The 20,171-nt window shown below is 35.1% G+C and overlaps 1 protein-coding gene and 2 long non-coding RNA genes across 4 annotated transcripts; 2 read left to right on the top strand and 1 right to left on the bottom strand.

Moving 5' to 3' along the window:
- The first annotated feature begins 4,795 nt into the window (after positions 1–4,795).
- Positions 4,796–6,768, top strand: LOC149650898 (uncharacterized). The gene is made up of 2 exons (XR_016370995.1): positions 4,796–5,258; positions 6,344–6,768. It is a non-coding gene; the product is annotated as an uncharacterized LOC149650898 (long non-coding RNA).
- On the bottom strand, positions 5,293–11,343 carry LOC149650897 (uncharacterized). 2 transcript variants are annotated; one of them, XR_016370997.1, is made up of 6 exons: positions 11,205–11,343; positions 10,912–11,141; positions 10,644–10,822; positions 10,392–10,569; positions 7,615–8,628; positions 5,293–7,550 (listed from the first exon to the last, which is right to left on the bottom strand). It is a non-coding gene; the product is annotated as an uncharacterized LOC149650897 (long non-coding RNA). The 2 variants fall into 2 exon arrangements; XR_016370996.1 differs by having other exon boundaries at positions 10,644–11,141.
- On the top strand, positions 11,328–16,188 carry Vps53 (vacuolar protein sorting 53). The gene is made up of 21 exons (XM_089847591.1): positions 11,328–11,458; positions 11,538–11,702; positions 11,804–11,934; positions 12,588–12,741; positions 12,807–12,922; positions 12,986–13,105; positions 13,172–13,250; positions 13,315–13,382; positions 13,460–13,532; positions 13,609–13,751; positions 13,814–13,967; positions 14,023–14,157; positions 14,224–14,318; positions 14,377–14,865; positions 14,927–15,005; positions 15,067–15,215; positions 15,282–15,351; positions 15,415–15,500; positions 15,567–15,618; positions 15,695–15,799; positions 15,897–16,188. The coding sequence occupies exons 1-21, from the start codon at positions 11,387–11,389 to the stop codon at positions 16,074–16,076; spliced, it is 2,715 nt and encodes a 904-aa protein (XP_089703717.1). The 5' UTR covers positions 11,328–11,386; the 3' UTR covers positions 16,077–16,188.
- The last annotated feature ends 3,983 nt before the right edge of the window (positions 16,189–20,171 follow it).

Here is a 20,171-nt window from a genome sequence, read left to right as displayed (position 1 = left end):
TCAAGAGTTTTGATTTGATAGCTAGCTCTTCTAGTTTCTAAAGAATGAAAAAAATAAAAAAGTCGAGATCTTTTCTAGAATCCGGACTTAGATGAAATAAAACTCCATTCAAATGTGCAAAAAAGTATAGGTTCTAAGGGTGAATTCTACTATATTATAGGACCACACCGGGCCCCATTTGAAAACGTGTCACAGTCCCTAAATAATTCTGTTTTGCTTCTAAGAAAAAGTGGTAAATAACCTTATTAACAACACCCTATCTCGTATCTCCGTCGTTTAATATTCAAAATGTCAATTATTACGTCATAAAGTTATGCTTGTAAGGTCTTATTCGTTTAAGCAGTGTCTGGTTTAATCCGGTTTTCAATTAGAATTCAAAACAACCAACCAACCAGCCACATTACAAAATGTTTTTTTTATTATGAACATTAGATTTTATATTTTCTCTGTAATTTCTCAAACAAATGACGTGTTTTTATATTATTAAGTAATTAATCATATTATCAATTAAAGAAAACTATAGATAACCCTCGAGTTAACCCCCCAAAAAAAATGCAATTGCGAACATAGATATTATAAAAGAATACATATATTTAATGTATCTATGATCGTTGCAGGAAATATTGGCCTCCTTGGGTGTCGTTTCAACGCTATATTTTTACTAAGCCTTGGCTATATTTCTAGGTGTTGCTGAGCAAAGACCCTCTTCTTGATAAGCCTGATTTCAATCCAGTTGATTATATCATAGCCCACTTGATCACGCAAGTTGCACGCGCTATAGAAGCCCGCTCAATCGACCCTAAAAATGAGAATAACATAGGTTCGGTCTAAAATTCAAACCCGTCTGGTTTTAACATGGGCCTCTATGGGAGGGGACCAGTTTTTTCAACGTTTTTGACAATATTAGTGCATCTACTGGTTCAAATCTCTTGAATTTTTAATGAGACTTCTATTGAAAGGTTTGATATTATCCTGTAAAATTTAAAGTCTTCAGCTATAATAGTTTTTTTTATAAAAAATAAAAATCATCACATAGTAGAGAAATTGAAGGGGCAAAATTCTCTACTATGTGATGGTTTTTATTTTTTATAAAAAAAACTATTATAGCTGAAGACTTTAAATTTTACAGGATAATATCAAACCTTTCAATAGACGTCTCATTAAAAATTCAAGAGATTTGAACCAGTAGATGCACTAATATTGTCAAAAACGTTGAAAAAACTGGTCCCCTCCCATAGACGCCCATGTTAAAACCAGACGGGTTTGAAAGTTTAGACCGAACCTATGTGACGCGCCGTATTCGCGAGTTAACATGTAAAAAAAATCGTTTGGACGGGCTTCTAAAGCGCGTGCAGCCAGCGTGCGTGATCAAGTGGGCTATGATTATATTAATACGTTATTCCCAACTGAACAATCTCTATTAAATATTGACGAAGTAATGGGCAGAATGTTGTTGAAAATAAGGTAAGTGAAGTTAAATTTTTAAACTCTGTTGAAGACGAATTTCGAACGAACGTAAGATTTAACACCGGATATTTTGCGATTTTTACCTCCAGTTTCGTCTGCTTCTATAAAAATATTTCCTTGTTGCATAGATATCGTGAACATATATAGGCATATAATATATATATATATAATATATATATTTCTTTGCTTATATCTACGGGTGCGTTTTAAAAGGCGCGAATGGTATAAAATATAGCCACTTTCGATCAAAACATAGACTTCATATTGTAATACTTCCATTTTACGCCGCATCTCTTGAAAAAAAAAAGATCTGATACCTCGTTACTTCTTGCACATTTACCTCCAAACCCTTAGTAGCTTGAATGTAAACTTCTTTATTATCGCATTGTACGGCACATCCAAAATTACTCTCTTTCCACTTTCTTACTTAAGTTCGCACCAATTAGCACCTACCTTATTATTAACGCCCCGAGGGCTCGCCCATTCTTCCGTTTCATTCGGGTGATTATTCGTAATTTTGCAGACGATGAAAGAAAAGTGTTTTTTATTTTTTCTAATCGGGCTTTTACTGCTACATCCGCAAAATGAACATCATTCACTGCACAATAAAGATCAATTATTAAAAATTTCGATTAAATCCCAGCTTTAAATATAAACTTTTTTTTTTGCACACCTCGACCCTCCTAGTCGAGAATCCTTTTCGCTGGAACTCGGCCTTTAAATTACAGTTGAACTCCAAGAACTCACCATAACATAAAATTTTACTTATTACTCAGTTTTCCTACAAAGGTTTTTACTTTTCCACGCTTGTATACTTGTTGCTTTCCAAGCCACTCAAATACTTGTCGTATTATGTTACACTATATTATATATGAAATGTTACAGCCTAGTATACATATATACATGTATATCGATAGACACAATTTTTGTTACAACCAAACCAAAATATCATTAGCTGTTCAATAAATTGTTGCAAAAGGGCTAGCGGTTTAAAAGCTAGGTGTTGAAGCAACCGTTGAAGGTCATCAAAATAAAGATCATGTTAACCCTTTCTGAAAATTTCACATTGCGAACAACCTTTTATTGAATACACCTGTTAAATAATTAATATCCGTAGACAATTAGATGATGAGATACGTACTGTGGTTAGAGGTCAAACAACAGCGGGTCACGATGGTAGACAAGCTCTAGAAGAAGCTGAAAAATTTATTTTGCAATTGTTCACTCAAATTAAAAATATTAAAGAAAAGGCTGAAAAATCCGAACAGATAGTATAATTAAAGCATTTTCATGAGGTCCGTTGATACTTGTGAATAAATTTTCCGATTCAAGCAAATTAATTGAATATTTCCGGTTAGTTATATCATGGAAGAACTAATTCATTTATTTATTATAATTGCAGATGTTCGGTTTTGTTTCAAACGTTCCTGGAAATTTCGGCGTTACTTAATTTCTTGCCGCTAAGCTATAAATGTTTATTTTTTTGAAGCCTACCAAGTACAATATACGAGTGGTCCGACATTCCCAAAAAAAGCGTACGGAATTTCGTGATTTCGCAAATATTTTGCGAGTTATTCGTTGATTTCTCGATTTCGCCAAAGATTTCGGAATTTCCTCTTTGATTTCGTAATTTATTGATTCCTTCAAAGATTTCGCGAGAAGCGTACGGGATTTCGTGTAAATGTCGGACCCCTCGACAATGTATAATTTAATAGTGAGATTGAAGTATTTTATAGTGTCACCGAGGGGCTAAACACTCGTGCATTCTGGCCTCGGTGGCTTTACGCACTTCCGATCTGGACGCAAAAGCATAATGCTACGTTTTGCCACCAAATACCCTGGTTTTCCATCCTAACAACCTCGTTTTCAATCGTAATGCTCAGTAGGATATTAGCGTGGAAAACCAGTGGAAATTCTAAGCCGAATAAGTGTTAATAATAGAAATTTTCTTATTATTTTCAGTACCTGGATTCAACACTCAGAAGTTACGCGTTTATAAAAATATTTTTATTATTTTCATTATTAATCTGTTTAATAAAATCTAATGTATCAATGGAATGTATTTCAAAATAAAAACTTGCATTAATATTTATAAAATATTATTTGATAAAATCATTTCTATTTATAAGCTTACTAATTATAGTTATGGCTATGGCTATGTTATAGAAACTTGATTGGTACCCTCTGAATATAAGCACAAGTATATAACCTTTTTTTTTTTCGAGAAAAGTGTACCACAAAGCGGGGTCATTGTTACACGATTCTTCCCAACATCAGGACATTTGGAAAAATGTTTCTAAACCGAATCACATACGCAATAAATGGTTCCATATTCATTGCTCTATATTAGCCCTTAACTCTTTTCCAACTATTTTGTCCCACGTCAAGACCAGGTTTGTGGGTTATAGAATTCACCCCACGGTGCCATGCCCATCTGATGTTTGATTGAGCAGGAGAGCAAACACCGACACGAAACACCGGGTGCCTTTGCAACTAGTTAAAGTATAAGATCCACTTTGTTAAAGTGCTTTCTTGATATAATAATAAACAGAATAAATGACTTTAACCAACGTTATAATTTTTGAAAAGTATATTGATTATTAATTTTTAATAAATCCGAATGTATCAAATGGAATATATTTCGAAAAAAAATATTGCATTAATATTGATAATTATTTTTACCTGTAAGCTTACTAATTAAAGTTAATGGCTGAGGCATAGAAACTTAATTCATATCCTCTGAATTAGAGTATGATTAAAGTGCTTTCCCAACATAATAGATATGAGAGTCGAATATATGGACATGACACACTCTTAATAAACAACAGAATAAATTACTATCCAATGTAAATTTTATTACAGTATCAGAGTTAAAATGAATAATTTATGACGTCAGATCACGTGACTATGACGTCAGATCACGTGACTACGATGGCAGATCACGTGACTATGACGTCAGATCACGTGGCTACGATGGCAGATCACGTGACTGACGTCATATCACGTGACTACGATGGCAGATCACGTGACTATGACGTCAGATCACGTGACTACGATGGTAGATCACGTGACTATGACGTCATAGTCACGTGACTACGATGGCAGATCACGTGACTATGACGTCAAATCACGTGCCTGCGATGGCAGATCACGTGACTATGACGTCAGATCACGTGACTACGATGGCAGATCACGTGACTATGACGTCAGATCACGTGACTATGACGTCAGATCACGTGACTATGACGTCAGATCACGTGACTATGACGTCAGATCACGTGACCTATGACGTTACCGAGGTAATTGACTTGTGACGTCACGATAGATGTTAATGGTATTAGGTAATGATTGTCCATTCAGTTAGGCCTAGCGTTCATTCATTTAGGTCTAGCGTTCATTCATTTAGGCCTAGCGTTCATTCATTTAGGCCTAGCAGTGTTCAGCTATTTGGGTTTCGCGCCTGGGATATGGCGCGCCCGAGTCCACGCATAGGAGCTTTTAGCGCCCCCCGACGTTAGAAATGTATTTGGTTGCAGGCAAAGGTCAGACGGCTCATTCGTTGCTTGGAAGCTGTCGAGGTCAGACGGCTCATTCTTGGCTTGGAAGCCGTCGTGGAGGTCGCTTGGAAAAACTTTTCCAGCTCAGCTGATCGTGATGCCGGCTTTTGAGGTCGATTCATGATAGATCCGCCATTTCGTTGATCGTTTTTGCCGAGGACGCAAGCTGAATTCGACGCTCTTCAACTTACTTGGCAGCCATTGCTTGATCTCCTCGTGGTGCTTTAACAGTCCGTAAGCCTAACCTTTACAATAATCCAAACTCATCTAGCTCCCCTTAAATTCTTTATTTTATTTCAAGTATTTAAATTAATTCTGTAGTGTTAAATGTTAGTGAATTTTATTTATTTATTAAAAATCAAGTACCAAAAATAAAATTTTACAACGAGATCTTGGACAAGAGAGAATCCCTTAATAAATGGTTTAGGTGCTATTATTTAAAGATATTAAACGGGGTACGTTATTAATTTAGAGAGATCGCGACAGATTTTCGGAAATCAAGTCCCGCCGAACACGAGGACCGTTACCCTAAGCCTAATTAAGCCTTGTCACATTTAAACTCTAGTTATTTACGGGGTCTATCTGTGGGAATAGTTTTAAAATAGATAAATAGCGGGTTTAACTAAAATTAGTTTAAGGGCTATCATTAATAAATTTAGAGACAGATTTTCGGAAATGAAGTCCCGCCGAACACGAGGACGGTTGACCTAAGCCTAATTAAGCCTTGTCCCATTTAAACTCTAGTTATTTTACGGAATACTGTCTGTGGGAATAGTTTAAAAATAAATAAATGGAAGGTTTTCCTAAAGGTAGTTTATGGGCTATTATTAATTAATTTAGAGATAAAGCGACAGATTTTCGAAAATCAAGTCCCGCACACATAATTTTAAGACACGTGGACGTTTGCCCTAAGCCTAAGTTCAGCCTTGTCCAATTTCAACTCAAGTTTTTTGGGTTCTCCCTGTGGGAAGTTTTAAATAAATGGCAGATTTTCTAAAATTAGTTTAGGGAATGTTTTCAATTATTTTCATTATTACATAATTTAATTTTAAACAAAGGGTCGATTTTCTTAAAACTATTTTCTCTAGAATTTTGGGAAATAATTAGCTAACGAGAGTATTTATTTAATTCGGGGTGGAAATCATGGTAGTCAAGTCTTCCTTTGATTTAGGGTGGCAAGTAGTTCGTCTCGGTTTATAAATTTGGTAGCCGGTTTTTTAATTAAGGACACGTTTTTTCTTAAATTATTTAAATCTACGAGGTTAGTTTGTTAGTAGGCAATAGTTTAATATGTGTTATTAATATGTTTTCATTTATAGATGCTGCAGATATTCTTGGATTTTTCTGTCGCTGGTCATTCCGAGACGTATCCTTCCAGATGACATCCTTTGCTCCGATTGACGCAAGACGAAGCTGTTCTGGACTTGCTATGTATCATTCCTGATGACACGCTTCCTCGGATTCAATTTACATGATGTCTTCTGGACTTGCTCTTTCTCTCAGCGCTGACTTAAAGATATGGAGGAAATCATCGAAGCTAGAAGACACAAAATACATCTTTTTTACTTGAAAATTTTTCATGTAACCACTTAACTTAATTTTTTTCGTGGAAATTTTATATGTAACTACTTATTATTTTTTTTCGCGTTCAAACTTTAACTTAACAACCTCTTTAATATTTTTATTGTTCGAAATTTTTGTAAACCCTTTGGTTTTTTATTGAATAAATTTTGCCTTAAACCTCGTTCTTTCTTTTCTTGAATTTTTAATATACTAGACTTGGTTTCGATTTTTTTGCCTCTGGACTTAGGGGGATATTTTTAGGCCCCTTTTTAAGCTTTTTACTAAATAAAAAAGGCAAACCCATTATAAAAAAAAAATTTTATATAAAAAAAAGGTAAAATTTATAAAAAAAAACAAATTTTTTTTAAAAAAACAAAAAATAAGCATAAAAAAGGTCAAAAAAACTACCCTAAGCATAAAAAAGGTCAAAAAAACTACCCTAAGTGTTTTTCTTATGTTTTTGTACCTTCCATAGTAACGAAACTTTAAATTTAAACTTAAGCTACCACCCCCAAAGTGAGCCTTGCGAGCCCAATTTAAATTTAACAAGCCCCTGTTCAACTCGGGAATCATTAAATTTAAACTAAGGCCCGCTGTGGAGCCCCCAAAACCAGGAAACTTCGTCCTTAGCATGGGATTTCCAATGAAAGTCCACTCGATGATAGAAGTCCTCCACTCGATGATAGAAGTCCTCCACTCGATGATAGAAGTCCTCCACTCGATGATAGAAGTCCTCCACTCGATGATAGAAGTCCTCCACTCGATGATAGAAGTCCTCCACTCGATGTTAGAAGTCCTCCACTCGATGTTAGAAGTCCTCCACTCGATGTTAGAAGTCCTCCACTCGATGTTAGAAGTCCTCCACTCGATGTTAGAAGTCCTCCACTCGATGTTAGAAGTCCTCCACTCGATGTTAGATGTCCTCCACTCTATGTTAGATGTCCTCCACTCGAGAGAATGTTCCTGCACAAGAAAAATTCAAATTATTACTTGGAAAAAGGCACATGCATAACTTCAAATTAATTACCTTAATGCGAAAATCCACTCAGTATTTTCTCTTGACGTAACGCAAAATGTTCAGGAGTAAAACCAATAACTATTACTTGACATAAAATGGCACACTCGTAACATTAAACTGAATACCTTAGTATGGGAAAGTAAAATAATACCATAAAAAGCTAAGCCTTGCCTTAAACCCGCTCTAAATCGTGTTTACTTTTAAAGGACAAAGCGTATAAGCAACCTTCTACCTTAAACATAAATCAGAAATTTATTTAGATCCTACAAAATTCCCTCAAAGAGTTGCCAAACGCTTTTCCCCTAAAAATATTTATAATTAAAACCATAAACTAGATGCCTTGATACCGCAAAGGGAATCTCATCCTTAAAATCCTGATTACGTTCATTATTCTTAAAAGGGAGGGCTAGAGCCAGTGTTCACCTATTCCATAATCAAGTATTTTATTTATGTCCTGGCGAAAAGAAAAATCCCTAAAAAGAACAGGACACTAGCGCTTCCCTTAAATAGAATAACAAATTATACCAAGTACCCTAATAATTACATAGGGGTAATATATTTATAATAATAAGATTTACTTATTGCTACGCACTAAGGGACTAAAATATTGCACACGCTGTCTACAGAGCCGAATTAAAGGGGGCCAGTGCCCCACAAGACTTGTTGGGGGCGCATTGAGTTGAACTATTCCCCTTAGCGGGTGGAAAATTGCTTAATCCGGCCCTGGCTGTCTAAATATTTTTGCTAATGAGATTCCCTTTCAACGGATAAAAGCAAAGTGTAGACCTGAATTATTGTACTGGGTCATTGTCCTAATACTGCTAGAACTATTATTTCTCCGCACTAGATACCTTTACACGCCGTCTAAATTGTTTTCCTAGTGAGATTCAGTTTCAACGGATAAAATCAAAGTGTAGACCTGAATTAAGAGTAGAATTGTACTGGGTTCATTGATCTGATTAATATTGGGTGCTATTTTGTCAAGTAATAGCTATTGATTCTAGAATCCAACATAAATTGCTCCTTTGGAAAATAAATTAAAATTCAATCAATCAAATGCAATTTAAAATTATCATCACCTTAAATGGCACAAGTATTTAGAATAACATTCATTTTACTTTCAAATAAATCATTCATCATAACTAGATTTAGGGTCAATCTTGAAATATTTAACAATTAATGGCATGAATAATCACTTTGAGTTACTTTTAAACCAACTAAAAAGATTGAACAGTAAAACCAGGAATAAATTCATGGTACAATTAAATAGAAAGTTTAACTAAGAAGATTCCATTTAATAAGATTAATTTCAAATATTTAGATTAAGTATCGCATTAATGTTGATCATGAACATTGTGCCATTTATGATTTTACCACAAAAGCTAAAATTCCATAAGACCTGCTAAAAATTAACCATTTGAAAGATTCCAATGTAATCTAAACCACAAATCCCCAAACTTATACAGGGGTCATACTCATTCATACGCTCAATTTTAGTTGAATATGTGACTAATTAATATAAAAATTGTAAGCAAAAAGTGGCTAGATGGGACCAAATTAAGCTATTGAAAAGGGCCTGGTCCAATAAAATGTTTACAAAGATGACCGATTTTCATAATTATTTCCTATAATTAAAGATATTTTAAAGGTCTGTGTCGTAATCAAGACCAATCTATGGCCTTAGATACTTCCAGTCAAAGGAAAGGTCACCACATAAAAGGTCTAGGGCGAAATTGAATTAAATAATTTTGGAGCACAGCTCAGAATGCAAAGTAATCATTCATTTGTATTCGATTGTTTATAAAAATTGAGTTAAACTCTTCTTGCTTTTAAACCGTCATCAAGCTGGCCGATAACCGAATTGGAATGAAGTGACTGAGTATGAGCCCTGCAAATAGCGCAGTTGCGGTGAAAACAAACGGGCTTGACACCCATATTTACGAATGTAGGACATAATCCCCCCTGGACATAATCCCCCCATTTGAGAAGAAAAGGACATAATCCCCTCAGGTAGGAGACAAAATCCCCCGGACAATTTCCCCCCGAATGGATGCCGAAGACAAATTCCCCCCAGCCCCGGGACAAATTCCCCCCAAACTGTGCTCTTCGGAAGAAAATAAATGTAAAAAATAATATTTTGGAAAAGGCGTACCATTGTTACAATATTTCCAAAATATTACAAACCGAACCGAATCCAACCCAACCCAACCCAACCTAACCTAACCTAACCGGGGATTATGACCAGGGAATTTTGTCTAGAGCGTAGGGGGATTTTGTCTTGATAGTGGGGGGGTTTGTACTCTTAACTTGGATGGGGGGAAAATGACCGGGGGATTTTGTCTTGAGAGAGGGGGGATTTTGTACGTTTTTAAAAATGGGGGGATTATGACCGGGGGTCTTTTGTCTTGGGGGTATTTAGTCCGTATACCCATATGAACAGCAATAAACTTGTTAATTGAAAACATTTCAGAGAACTAGCAACACGAACACTTAAAAACCTCATTTTGGCTTTCGGTGTTAATAACTACACACCTGCCGTTAAAAGCTTTGTACTTGCTTCGGTTAAAGGCAACATACAGCCATTAACTTAGGCAAACAAGTGCATTACTTTGGTAATCAATATATAAAATCAACTAACGCTCAAGTTCTCTTCAAAAACAAAGCTATTTCTGCACAGTCAACCATAAATTTCCCACTTGCAATGCAAAATTCCATTTGGTTGCAATAAAACTTCGGTATTTAATCTAAATTAACCCTTAAAATATAAATATAATCGAAATATTTACCAGCAAAGATCTCTTTAGCCTTGCACTGAAAATGACGCCCTAGTTCCTATATGGCGGCATCAAACCGGAACTGAACAACGCCCCTCAAGACGAAGGATTTGCCAAGGCTTAGTCACAATAAAAAATCCCTATTTTTGCACCGTTAACCATAAATTTTTCACTTTCAACGGTTAATTTCCTATCGGTTGCAATAAAACTTTGGTATTTAATCTAAATTAACCATTTAAATATAAATAAAATCAAAATATTTACCAGTTAAGATCGCACCCAGCAGCAAGTTCCGACAGCAAACGCCAAAATAACCCAGATTGGATAGCCTTATTGATTCCAAACATGGACCGCCAGATGGCGCTGCTTAGTGTCGAAACCAAAGCTAAGCACACTTCAAAATATGGCGGGAGCGTGCGTCTCAATTTTATTGTTTCTATTTTCTAATATAATTAATAATTTAGTTAATTATAATTTAATAATGTCTTCTAAACAGCTCAAAACACTATTCTCGACTTTCAAAAAGTGATACCGGAGTTTATGGATTCCTACAGCGGGAAAACCACCCTATAAACATGTTTGTCTAATATTATACCGGCCAAGTATAACGTGCCATGACGTCATTTGGAGACGAAGAAGCAGTCCATCTACTATAGTATCCATAATCGGTTACCTCTTTCCCAATGACACTTAGATTAGTTAATATCCTTCCATGAAGTTGAATTTGACGTGAATATCTTTGCCCTCTACTTCGTTTGTTCCCTATTTTTTTAGCCAAGTGTATTTAATGATGTTCATACTTATTCGTAATTAGTTCTTAACTACCTGAGTAAGCCATTATAGGAAATTCTCCATTTTCTAAATGGTACCAAGCATCGTAACCTTAGACCCCCTTTGGAGTTTGAACCAAAAATGAAGACGCTTTCTTTGAGCTGATAACACGTAAACAAACATTGGGTTTAGTGCTTGTTACGAGATAACATTATCGAATAATCATCCACGTTTATATGTTCCAATTTGGTCTCCTCGTCCGGTACAAGAACATTAACCTTTTTGAGGTCGGATGGATGGAAAATGTCGTAATTGTCCAAACGTGATTTTATTTGACGTTTTTGATATTAAATGTATCTATATTAAATGCATCTATGATCGTTACAGGAAATATACGTGAAACCGGGAAATCTCGATTCTATACCAAGGAAATTTTTGCGAGATAAAATGGCGGTGGTGGTCGGAGACGCCGACGAAGATCTGTTCGAAGATGAGCAAATTAATGTCTTTTTGAAGTCTTTTCCTCCTGAAGTTCAAAATGCAATCGATCAGGTTTAGTATAACAATATTATTTTGTATAGCTATATAGTTATTGAACGCCTTGGATGTCGTTTTATCGCTATATTTTAAGTAAGCCTTGGCTATAATTCTAGGTGTTGCCGAGTAAAGACCCTCTTGATAAGCCTGATTTCAATCCAGTTGATTATATTAATACATTATTCCCAACTGAACAATCTCTATCAAATATTGACGAAGTAATGGGCAGAATGTTGTTGAAAATAAGGTAAGTGGAATCAATTTTTATGCTTTGTAACGTAAAATTTTACGGTGGGTATTTTGCGATTATACCTCCAGTTTCGTCTGCTTCTATAAAATAATTTCCTTGTATCATAGATATCGTAAATAGATGTAGGCATACAATGTTTATTTTTTGCTTATATCTACGGGTGCGTTTTATAAATTATAAGGCGCGAATGGTATAAAATATAATCAATTTCGATTAAAACTGTTTTAAAATAATTAACAGTGTTTAATTATTGATAAATACTTCATAAATCTTATTCTAACATAAAATATGACTTATTACGCAGTTTTTCTACAATTTTTTTAACTTTTTCCACACTTGTATACTTATTGCTTTCCAAGCCACTCAAATACTAGTCGTATTATGTTCCACTATATTATATATTAAATGTTACATTCGCTAAATATATACATCGATATACACAATTTTTGTTACAACCAAACCAAATAATCATAAGCCGTTCTCTAAATCGTTGCTAAAGGGCTAGCGGTTTAAAAGCTAGGTGTCATCATGCCCTTGAAGCAACCGTTGAAGGTCATCGAAATAAAGTTTCACGTTAACCCTTCCTGAAAATTTCCTATTCCCAGAAAACATTTTATTGAATACACCTGTTAAATAATTAATATCCGTAGACAATTAGATGATGAGATACGTACTGTGGTTAGAGGTCAAACGACAGCGGGTCACGATGGTAGACAAGCTCTAGAAGAAGCTGAAAAATCAATTTTGCAATTGTTTACGCAAATTAAAGATATTAAGGAAAAGGCTGAAAAATCCGAACAGATGGTATAATTAAAGCATTTTCATGAGGTCCGTTGATACTTGTGAAATATATCGGCGTGTTTTCGTAGGTGAAAGAAATCACCAGAGATATTAAACAATTAGATCATGCTAAAAGAAATTTGACCGCATCAATTACAACTCTTAACCATCTTTTGATTTTATCTGAAGGAGTTGTCAATTTGCAGTTAAGAAAACATGTCCTATTAACTTAATGGAGCTTCAACCTAAAACTGTATTATTAAATTAGAACATTGTCGAAAAAGAAACAATATGGCGAAGTTGCCAATCTACTACAAGGAGTTATGAATGTCTTAGACCATTTCCAAAAATACATGTCCATTCCACAAATTAGGCAACTTGCGGACAAGTACTTAACGTAATTCGCTAGTCCGTGTATCCTAAAATAACGCAATATCTCTAACTTACCTTTAAGAGTCTACGCCATACGAAATGAGCTTGCGGAGCAAATAACTGCCGAAATTCATAACGCTTTTGCAGGACCAAATGCAAAAGTAATAGGCCTATTTAATCATACCCTAATATTTAAATTAATCATATTTAAATCTTCCTTCGAAGCATTTTACTCCAAATCAACAAATAGCAGAGGCTTGTTTAGTTGTTTCAGTATTGGACCCCAAAGTCAAGTAAGTCATGAACCCGTTGTGAAGAAAGTGCAACAATGCAAGCTTATAGCTTACGCGTCCACATTATAACGTTTTAGACGCGATTTGCTCAAGTGGTTTGTTAATATTCAACTTGCCGAATATACACACTTGTTTCAAGAAAATCAAGATGTAATTAAACTACTAGAATACATTAAAGGTCACAGAAGGTCCGATTAGAAATTTTAGGTTCTCTTCGAAATTTTAGATAGCTTGGTTGGACAAAATCGATAAACGATACTCTTGGCTCAAAAAACACTTGATTGAATTTGAGGAAAAATTTGGGCGCATTTTTCCAGCAGATTGGGAAGTTAGTGAAAGAATTGCCGTGGCATTTTGCGATATTACTAGGTATAAAACGATCGGCCACTTAAAGAATCGCGAAGATTGCAATATTGCTTTATACCCTAAAGGCAATCTCTAAGTAAAGTAATGGAGAACAGAGCTCAAGAAATGGATGTTAGATTATTGCTATTTGCAATTCAAAGAACTTCCAGTTTCGAATCACTGTTGAATAAACGTTTCACGGGAATTACTCTGGACATAACGATGAAACCTCTATTTAGGGCATGTTAAAACATTACGCAAATGTTTATGTTAAATGCTTACCAAAGTTTTTTAGGCGTCAGGTGGAGAAACAACCAATCCTTTCGAACAGGAAGGTGAATCGAATAATCCATTCGCGGAGGACATGGGTTTAGACGAGTCCAAATCGTCTACTGACGCTAATTTAGACACTGCAGACGCCAATCTCAATGTAAGTATATTATTGCCGTAATTAGAAATTAATTAGTACTTATAAATTATCATTGTTAACTTGTAGGTATCGTTATCTAAAGCCAAACTAAATCCATTCCAAGGAATTATATCGCGATGTTTTGAACCTCATTTAAATATTTATATTGATTCCCAAGACAAGTAAGCTCTAAATGTCCTCTTCGTGCAAATATAACTACTTAATGAACTGTTCTTAAAGAAATTTAGCTCAGTTGATGGACAAACTAGTTGGTGATATGCAAAAAACGGGTCTTCCTCGATCCGAAGAAGGTGCATCGGTATTACCATCGTGTGGCGATCTCTTTATGTTTTACAAGAAGTGTTTAGTGCAATGCACGCAACTTAGCATCGGTCAACCGATGGTAGCCTTGGCTGGTACATTCCGAAAGTATCTAAGAGAATACGCTGTTCGTATCCTACAGAACCACTTACCCAAAAGTGGTCCAAACTCCACGCCATTGTCGGCAGCGTCTACCGCTGTCATTTTCCAAAATATTCAGAGTTTATTGAAGGAAGGCGAGATTGTTAGACTTACACCGGCGGAATTGTGCCGAGTTTGTAGTATATTGATTACGGCCGAATGTTGCGCCGAAACCACGCAACAATTAGAAGGCAAATTGAAAGAAAAGGTTGATCAAAGTCTAGTTGATCAGATTGACCTTAAATCAGAGACTGAGATATTCAATAAGTAAGTACAACCTTTGACCCTTAATTCTTCAGTAAGGGCAATGATTCTACACTTCGTTTAGCGTCATTGGTACTTGCATTCAAGTACTTGTTCAAGACTTAGAAGCAGCATGTACGCCTTCCCTATCAGCCATGGTTAAAGTAAGTAATTAAATTTATTGATTCTTATAATTGCAATTACTTTTAACACTTTTTATATCAGATACAATGGTCTGGTGTTGAGACTGTAGGTGACCAGAGTCCGTATGTGACTCTCATCACGGCAAATCTCAGACAGACCGTTCCATTATTAAGGGATAACTTAGATTCCTCTAGGAAATATTTTACGCAATTTTGCGTTAGGTTTGCGAAGTAAGTGAATTAAAAATGTATTTTCGTGTCATGTGACAGGGTCTTGAACTTGAACGAATTTTTCAGTTCGTTCATTCCAAAGTTCATTACATACTTATTCCGTTGTAAGCCTATAAGTCCGGTTGGGGCTGAACAAGTAAGAGGGTTTAAATTAAAAATGTCGTAAGCAAGGACTTGAACCTTAGTTAAATATTTTAAGTTATTACTGGACACTCATATGTTGAAGACAGTTCTTCTAGAGATGCCACTTATTGGATCTCAAGCTGTCAGGAAAGCTCCAGCCAGGTATAAGACAATATATACTTAAGTATCATACTTTATTAGAAGTCGTTGTGCACTTTAATCTAATAGCTATACTAAAATCGTGGTCAAAGGAATGACCAAAGCTGAAATGATCTTAAAGGTTGAGTACTTGAACCATTTTCAAACGTAACATACTAAAATATATTAGCTATGCTTCCATGCATGCGGTAATTTAGGTTGTCATGGCACCACATGACTCTCCTGTTGATTTCGTGGACAACTACCTCAAACTTTTACCAGTATCCGACTTTAACGAATTTCAAAAGGTCTTGGAAATGAAGGTAAGTCCTTACTTGAACCTATAACCTTTATAAGTCGTGACAATGTTCAAAGAGGTTCTGGCTTCAACCCCCTATAAAACATGACGTGAACTTTTAGGGCTTGAAACGAAGCGAGCACAATTACATGATCGACGTATTTCGCGCGCGTTTATCAAGTTCAATAGCCGCTGGATCTTCATCGGATTTAAGTAGCGTGGCATCGCCCATTTCGAGTCCTGATCATGATTCACGGAATATTATGAGATTGGCGCGTAAATTGCATAACATGAGATCGTGATTTCATTGTCTTTCAAGTTACTTTATACTGTTTAACCTTAATATAAAATATATGTGCAAATGTTTGGATAATTTATGAATATGATTAATAAATATAGTATGGTACCTTTGAATGACTTATTCTTTGTCTTATAGTGAAAAAGTGTGGGGTTTTTTTGGGGGGTTAGTTTGTGAAACATCTATGGGCAATTGTTCAATAGAAGTTCGTCGCATTTGGCCCATCGTCGAGAGTGAGCCACGAAAATTATACAAAATTAATTAAAATTAATTTTTATTTTTGAAATTGTAAAGTTTAATATTTCACAGCGATGAAATGAATGTCACACTCAAAGGTAAATTTCATTAAATTTTAATAGTTGCTCTCATAGGGGGGGGGGGGTTTTAAAGACATTGAAATTTTCGTCGGACACAGACCCCAAAGGATGCTGAAAAAAGGGGTCGATTTTAACAAGGCCTTTTTAGAAGCTATAGGGTGGGGATAGATTTTCTTGGGAAAGCTTGGGAAAAATTGAGGGGAAAAAAGTCTGGAATTGGATAGATATCCTTTTCGATTCTTGACAAGAGTTTCTCGCCTACAAGGGAAGACGAACGCCTCTACCGTTGCCGATTAGTTTCATTTGGAAATAGGCAGGGTTGTGATATCGAACGACGGAGAACATAGCTCTTCCTTTTAACCGGGATGAGAGCCTATTGTTTCTTTTCATAATTTTTGCATCCTTTCTATGAAAGATTCGTTTTAAGTTACATGGCTTAATATAATGGCAAACTTCATCGATTAAACTATAAGCTTACATTCAAAATTCTTTGTAATTTTAATCAATATGTGGAAAGTATGCATGGTGTGTTTGGTTTCGTCTAATGGATTGTAACTTCGTTTATAGTTTCAATTAATTTCTTAGAAACGTCCTACCGTTGATTACTCTTTTTTATTTTTACATATAGGCCTACGCAATTTGGTATCTATCCAATAACAAAGAAGAGAGATGATAGGCTACTATAAATTTACTTCCCTTCTCATAGAAACAATTAGTTTTAATGGTTTATTCAGAGTATGAGGTCTTTGTTAACAGCGTTGAAAAATATATATGGGATATTTTACAATTCTAGAGGGCCGGTAGGCCCTACTAGATAAGAACCCACACCCTCCCGTAATGTTAAAGAAATAATTCACAGATTTTAGGCTTAGCGTCCCATTGAAAAAGCATGGGATTTTTGGTGTTCCACTCCATCGAATAACTCAGAAACTACTGCGAAGTTAAGGTTCGGAACACTTTTGAATTATCAAGCAATTATGGAATGTTGAACTTCTGAAGTTTGATTAAGAACAACTAAGTCTAAGTATTTTATTTTAATTATCTTATAAATCATGGTAAAACCGTTACATATATTACACTGTTTGCATAGTATTATGTTCTGCCTCCAGCGGGTTTGTGGCGAATAGGATAACGCTTCTGCCTACGGAGCAGAAGATTGCAGGTTAGAGTCCTGGCAAGCTCGGTGTTTATTTTTACAGATCTTTTAGACATCATAAAAGAAATAATCCTATAAATACAATGTTTGGATAATTTTTTTTGTTGTAACAAATACGGGCATGTGGCGTAATGGATAACGCGTTTCCATTCGAAGCAAAACATTGCAGGTTCGAGTCTTGGAATGCTCGTTGTCAATGTTTGATGAAGATTCTTAGTATATAGAAGGGAAAATTCTTAAATAACAAACTTTCAATGAAATGTGAGCGTGCTGGCGCATGATTTTGAAATAACGTTTTTTGAAACCTATACAAAATGGTTAACTAAACTTTACACTGAGAGATGTGCCTTTGCTAATCTATTGCTGTAAAATTTTGTTGTGAAAAAGGTGCACACCCTTGGTTGCGAAACCTTGGGTCTAACTCTGAAAATTCTTTTCGCGTGGTAATGTTAAGCTCCGTAGAAATTAACATTAAGAGTTAGGATTGAGTGTAAATAGAAAATCCCTGACGCTATTTTCTAAATTATGGGTAATTTAAACATTTTATTGGACAAAGTTTAGTGTGCTGTTTTTATTTCCGGCCCAGGTCAAGATAGGTGAAACTATCTCAATGCCGTAAATAAGCACAGGACACTGGACATTGTCCAATAAATATTGAAAATGTTCCATAATTTTTATTTAAATCTAAAGGGGTCACCGGACGGTTGACCAGTAAATTCTTCCGAAGTTTTGATGGCTTGACCATTGATAAAGGATGCGCGTGAAAAACATTCGTCGCTCTATAGCATGTGCAACTCCCTATACTAAAAAGTAAACAAGTAGATACTAGCTCCACCTGGAAACCAGTGCTGGAAAGCATCGCGTGAAAAATAAAATTTAATTAATACAAATTAAGGCTGAAGGAACAGATATTATATAAAAAAGGCTTCGTTTGCCCAAGCCTTAAAAACAAAACGATAAGAGTTTTTCCAGTTGACTGAAGCGTGGATATTATTTTTTTTCTATTGAGTTTTAAAGACAATCTCTATTTTACTACTCTTTAGAATTTAATTCAATCACCTGATTTTACTGCTAATGGATTAGTTTCCTATAAATTAATTGAAATAAAAAATTACTTATCTCAGATTTTTCAACATCAATTCCATTTTCCTGAAACATTATATCGTGCAGCTATTATTTTGAGGGATAACGTGTAAATTTTAATCAAATTGACCCTTTCTTTTTTAATTACCGGGAATTTTGATTTCAAAAGGTTTTAAACACATCAAGTTTTCATAATGTTGTCAACTAAACAGCAACTCAACCAAATCTTCCCCACAAGTACGGATATACACAGTGCAATAATTGTCACTGCTTAAAGAAACGGACCCCTTTATTAAATATAAGAAAGGTGATAATAGCCCCCTTTTTTCAAAAAGACCGCATATAATACATTATTTTTGAGAGTATTATTTGAAAATTAAACTACGTTCTCCCTTGAAAAGAGAACATTTCAGGAAAATAGAATTGTTGAAAAATCTGAGATAAGTAATTTTTTATTTCAATTAATTTATAGGAAACTAATCCATTAGCAGTAAAATCAGGTGATTGAATTAAATTCTAAAGAGTAGTAAAATAGAGATTGTCTTTAAAACTCAATAGAAAAAAAATAATATCCACGCTTCAGTCAACTGGAAAAACTCTTATCGTTTTGTTTTTAAGGCTTGGGCAAACGAAGCCTTTTTTATATAATGTGTATCGATGTCACTTTAACCGTAATTTTTTAAAAACAACGGAAGAACTTCAGGAAGTCGGATATTAAATTTAAAACATATTTTGATGGAAACACGTAGTAAAAGGTACGTTTGCATGACGTGGGAATCTTGAATGAAATTTTGTTGAATGTAGTTGTGATGTGAAAAAACTGGGTTTAGAACGATCTTCTGGACGTTCTTGGTTATATTGTCGTATTTGGTTACTTGTGCACTGATTTAGGTAAATCGCTCTATTGGTTGATTTGTTAATTACGACTTAATGAGGCCGGTAGAACATGCTCGGCAGAATAACTCTTAATTAAACTTAATACTTTACTACATATACAAAATTAAATAATATATAACACAAGAAACTTCAATGAGGGTACAATTACCCCGCTTTTTAGGACACTTCTCTCGAAGAGAAGTATTATATACTTCTGGTATTGCTACTTGCGTTTTACAGAGTAAATCCTGTCACGTGGGTGGTTCTGCAACTTATTTTACATTGCCAGAAACACCGAAGTTGGTCCAATTTTTTTGAAATAGAAATTTCGAAAGTTAATGAAAAATCAATTTTTTTTACGAACAATTATGTCATAGAATTTTTCTTAGGTCTTTTCATGCTTTAGGCGATATTCGCGTAAGCGTGAAGCAATTATTCGCTGCATTTGCTTCGGTATTTCCCGCCTTGTATACTGACTTTATTGATCTTCGATTATCTAGAAAGTTCATAGACTAATACCATAGGTGTAAGCTTCATTATTTAAGAGTACCCACGCTGTGGGGAACATGAACAATAGACCTTAGAAGCGATATTATAAATATTCACTTTGAAATACGCTTCAACTAAATCCGAACTATGTAGCCTATACGGAAGTCAGAGAGCCGTA

The sequence above is a fragment of the Phalangium opilio genome, unplaced genomic scaffold (assembly GCF_054372755.1).
Source record: "Phalangium opilio isolate 3A_F unplaced genomic scaffold, DU_Popi_V2 ptg000082l_1, whole genome shotgun sequence".
NCBI classification, from domain to species: domain Eukaryota; kingdom Metazoa; phylum Arthropoda; class Arachnida; order Opiliones; family Phalangiidae; genus Phalangium; species Phalangium opilio.
The sequence above is the reverse complement of the archived record's forward strand: the minus strand, read 5'-3'. Positions and strand labels throughout refer to the sequence as shown.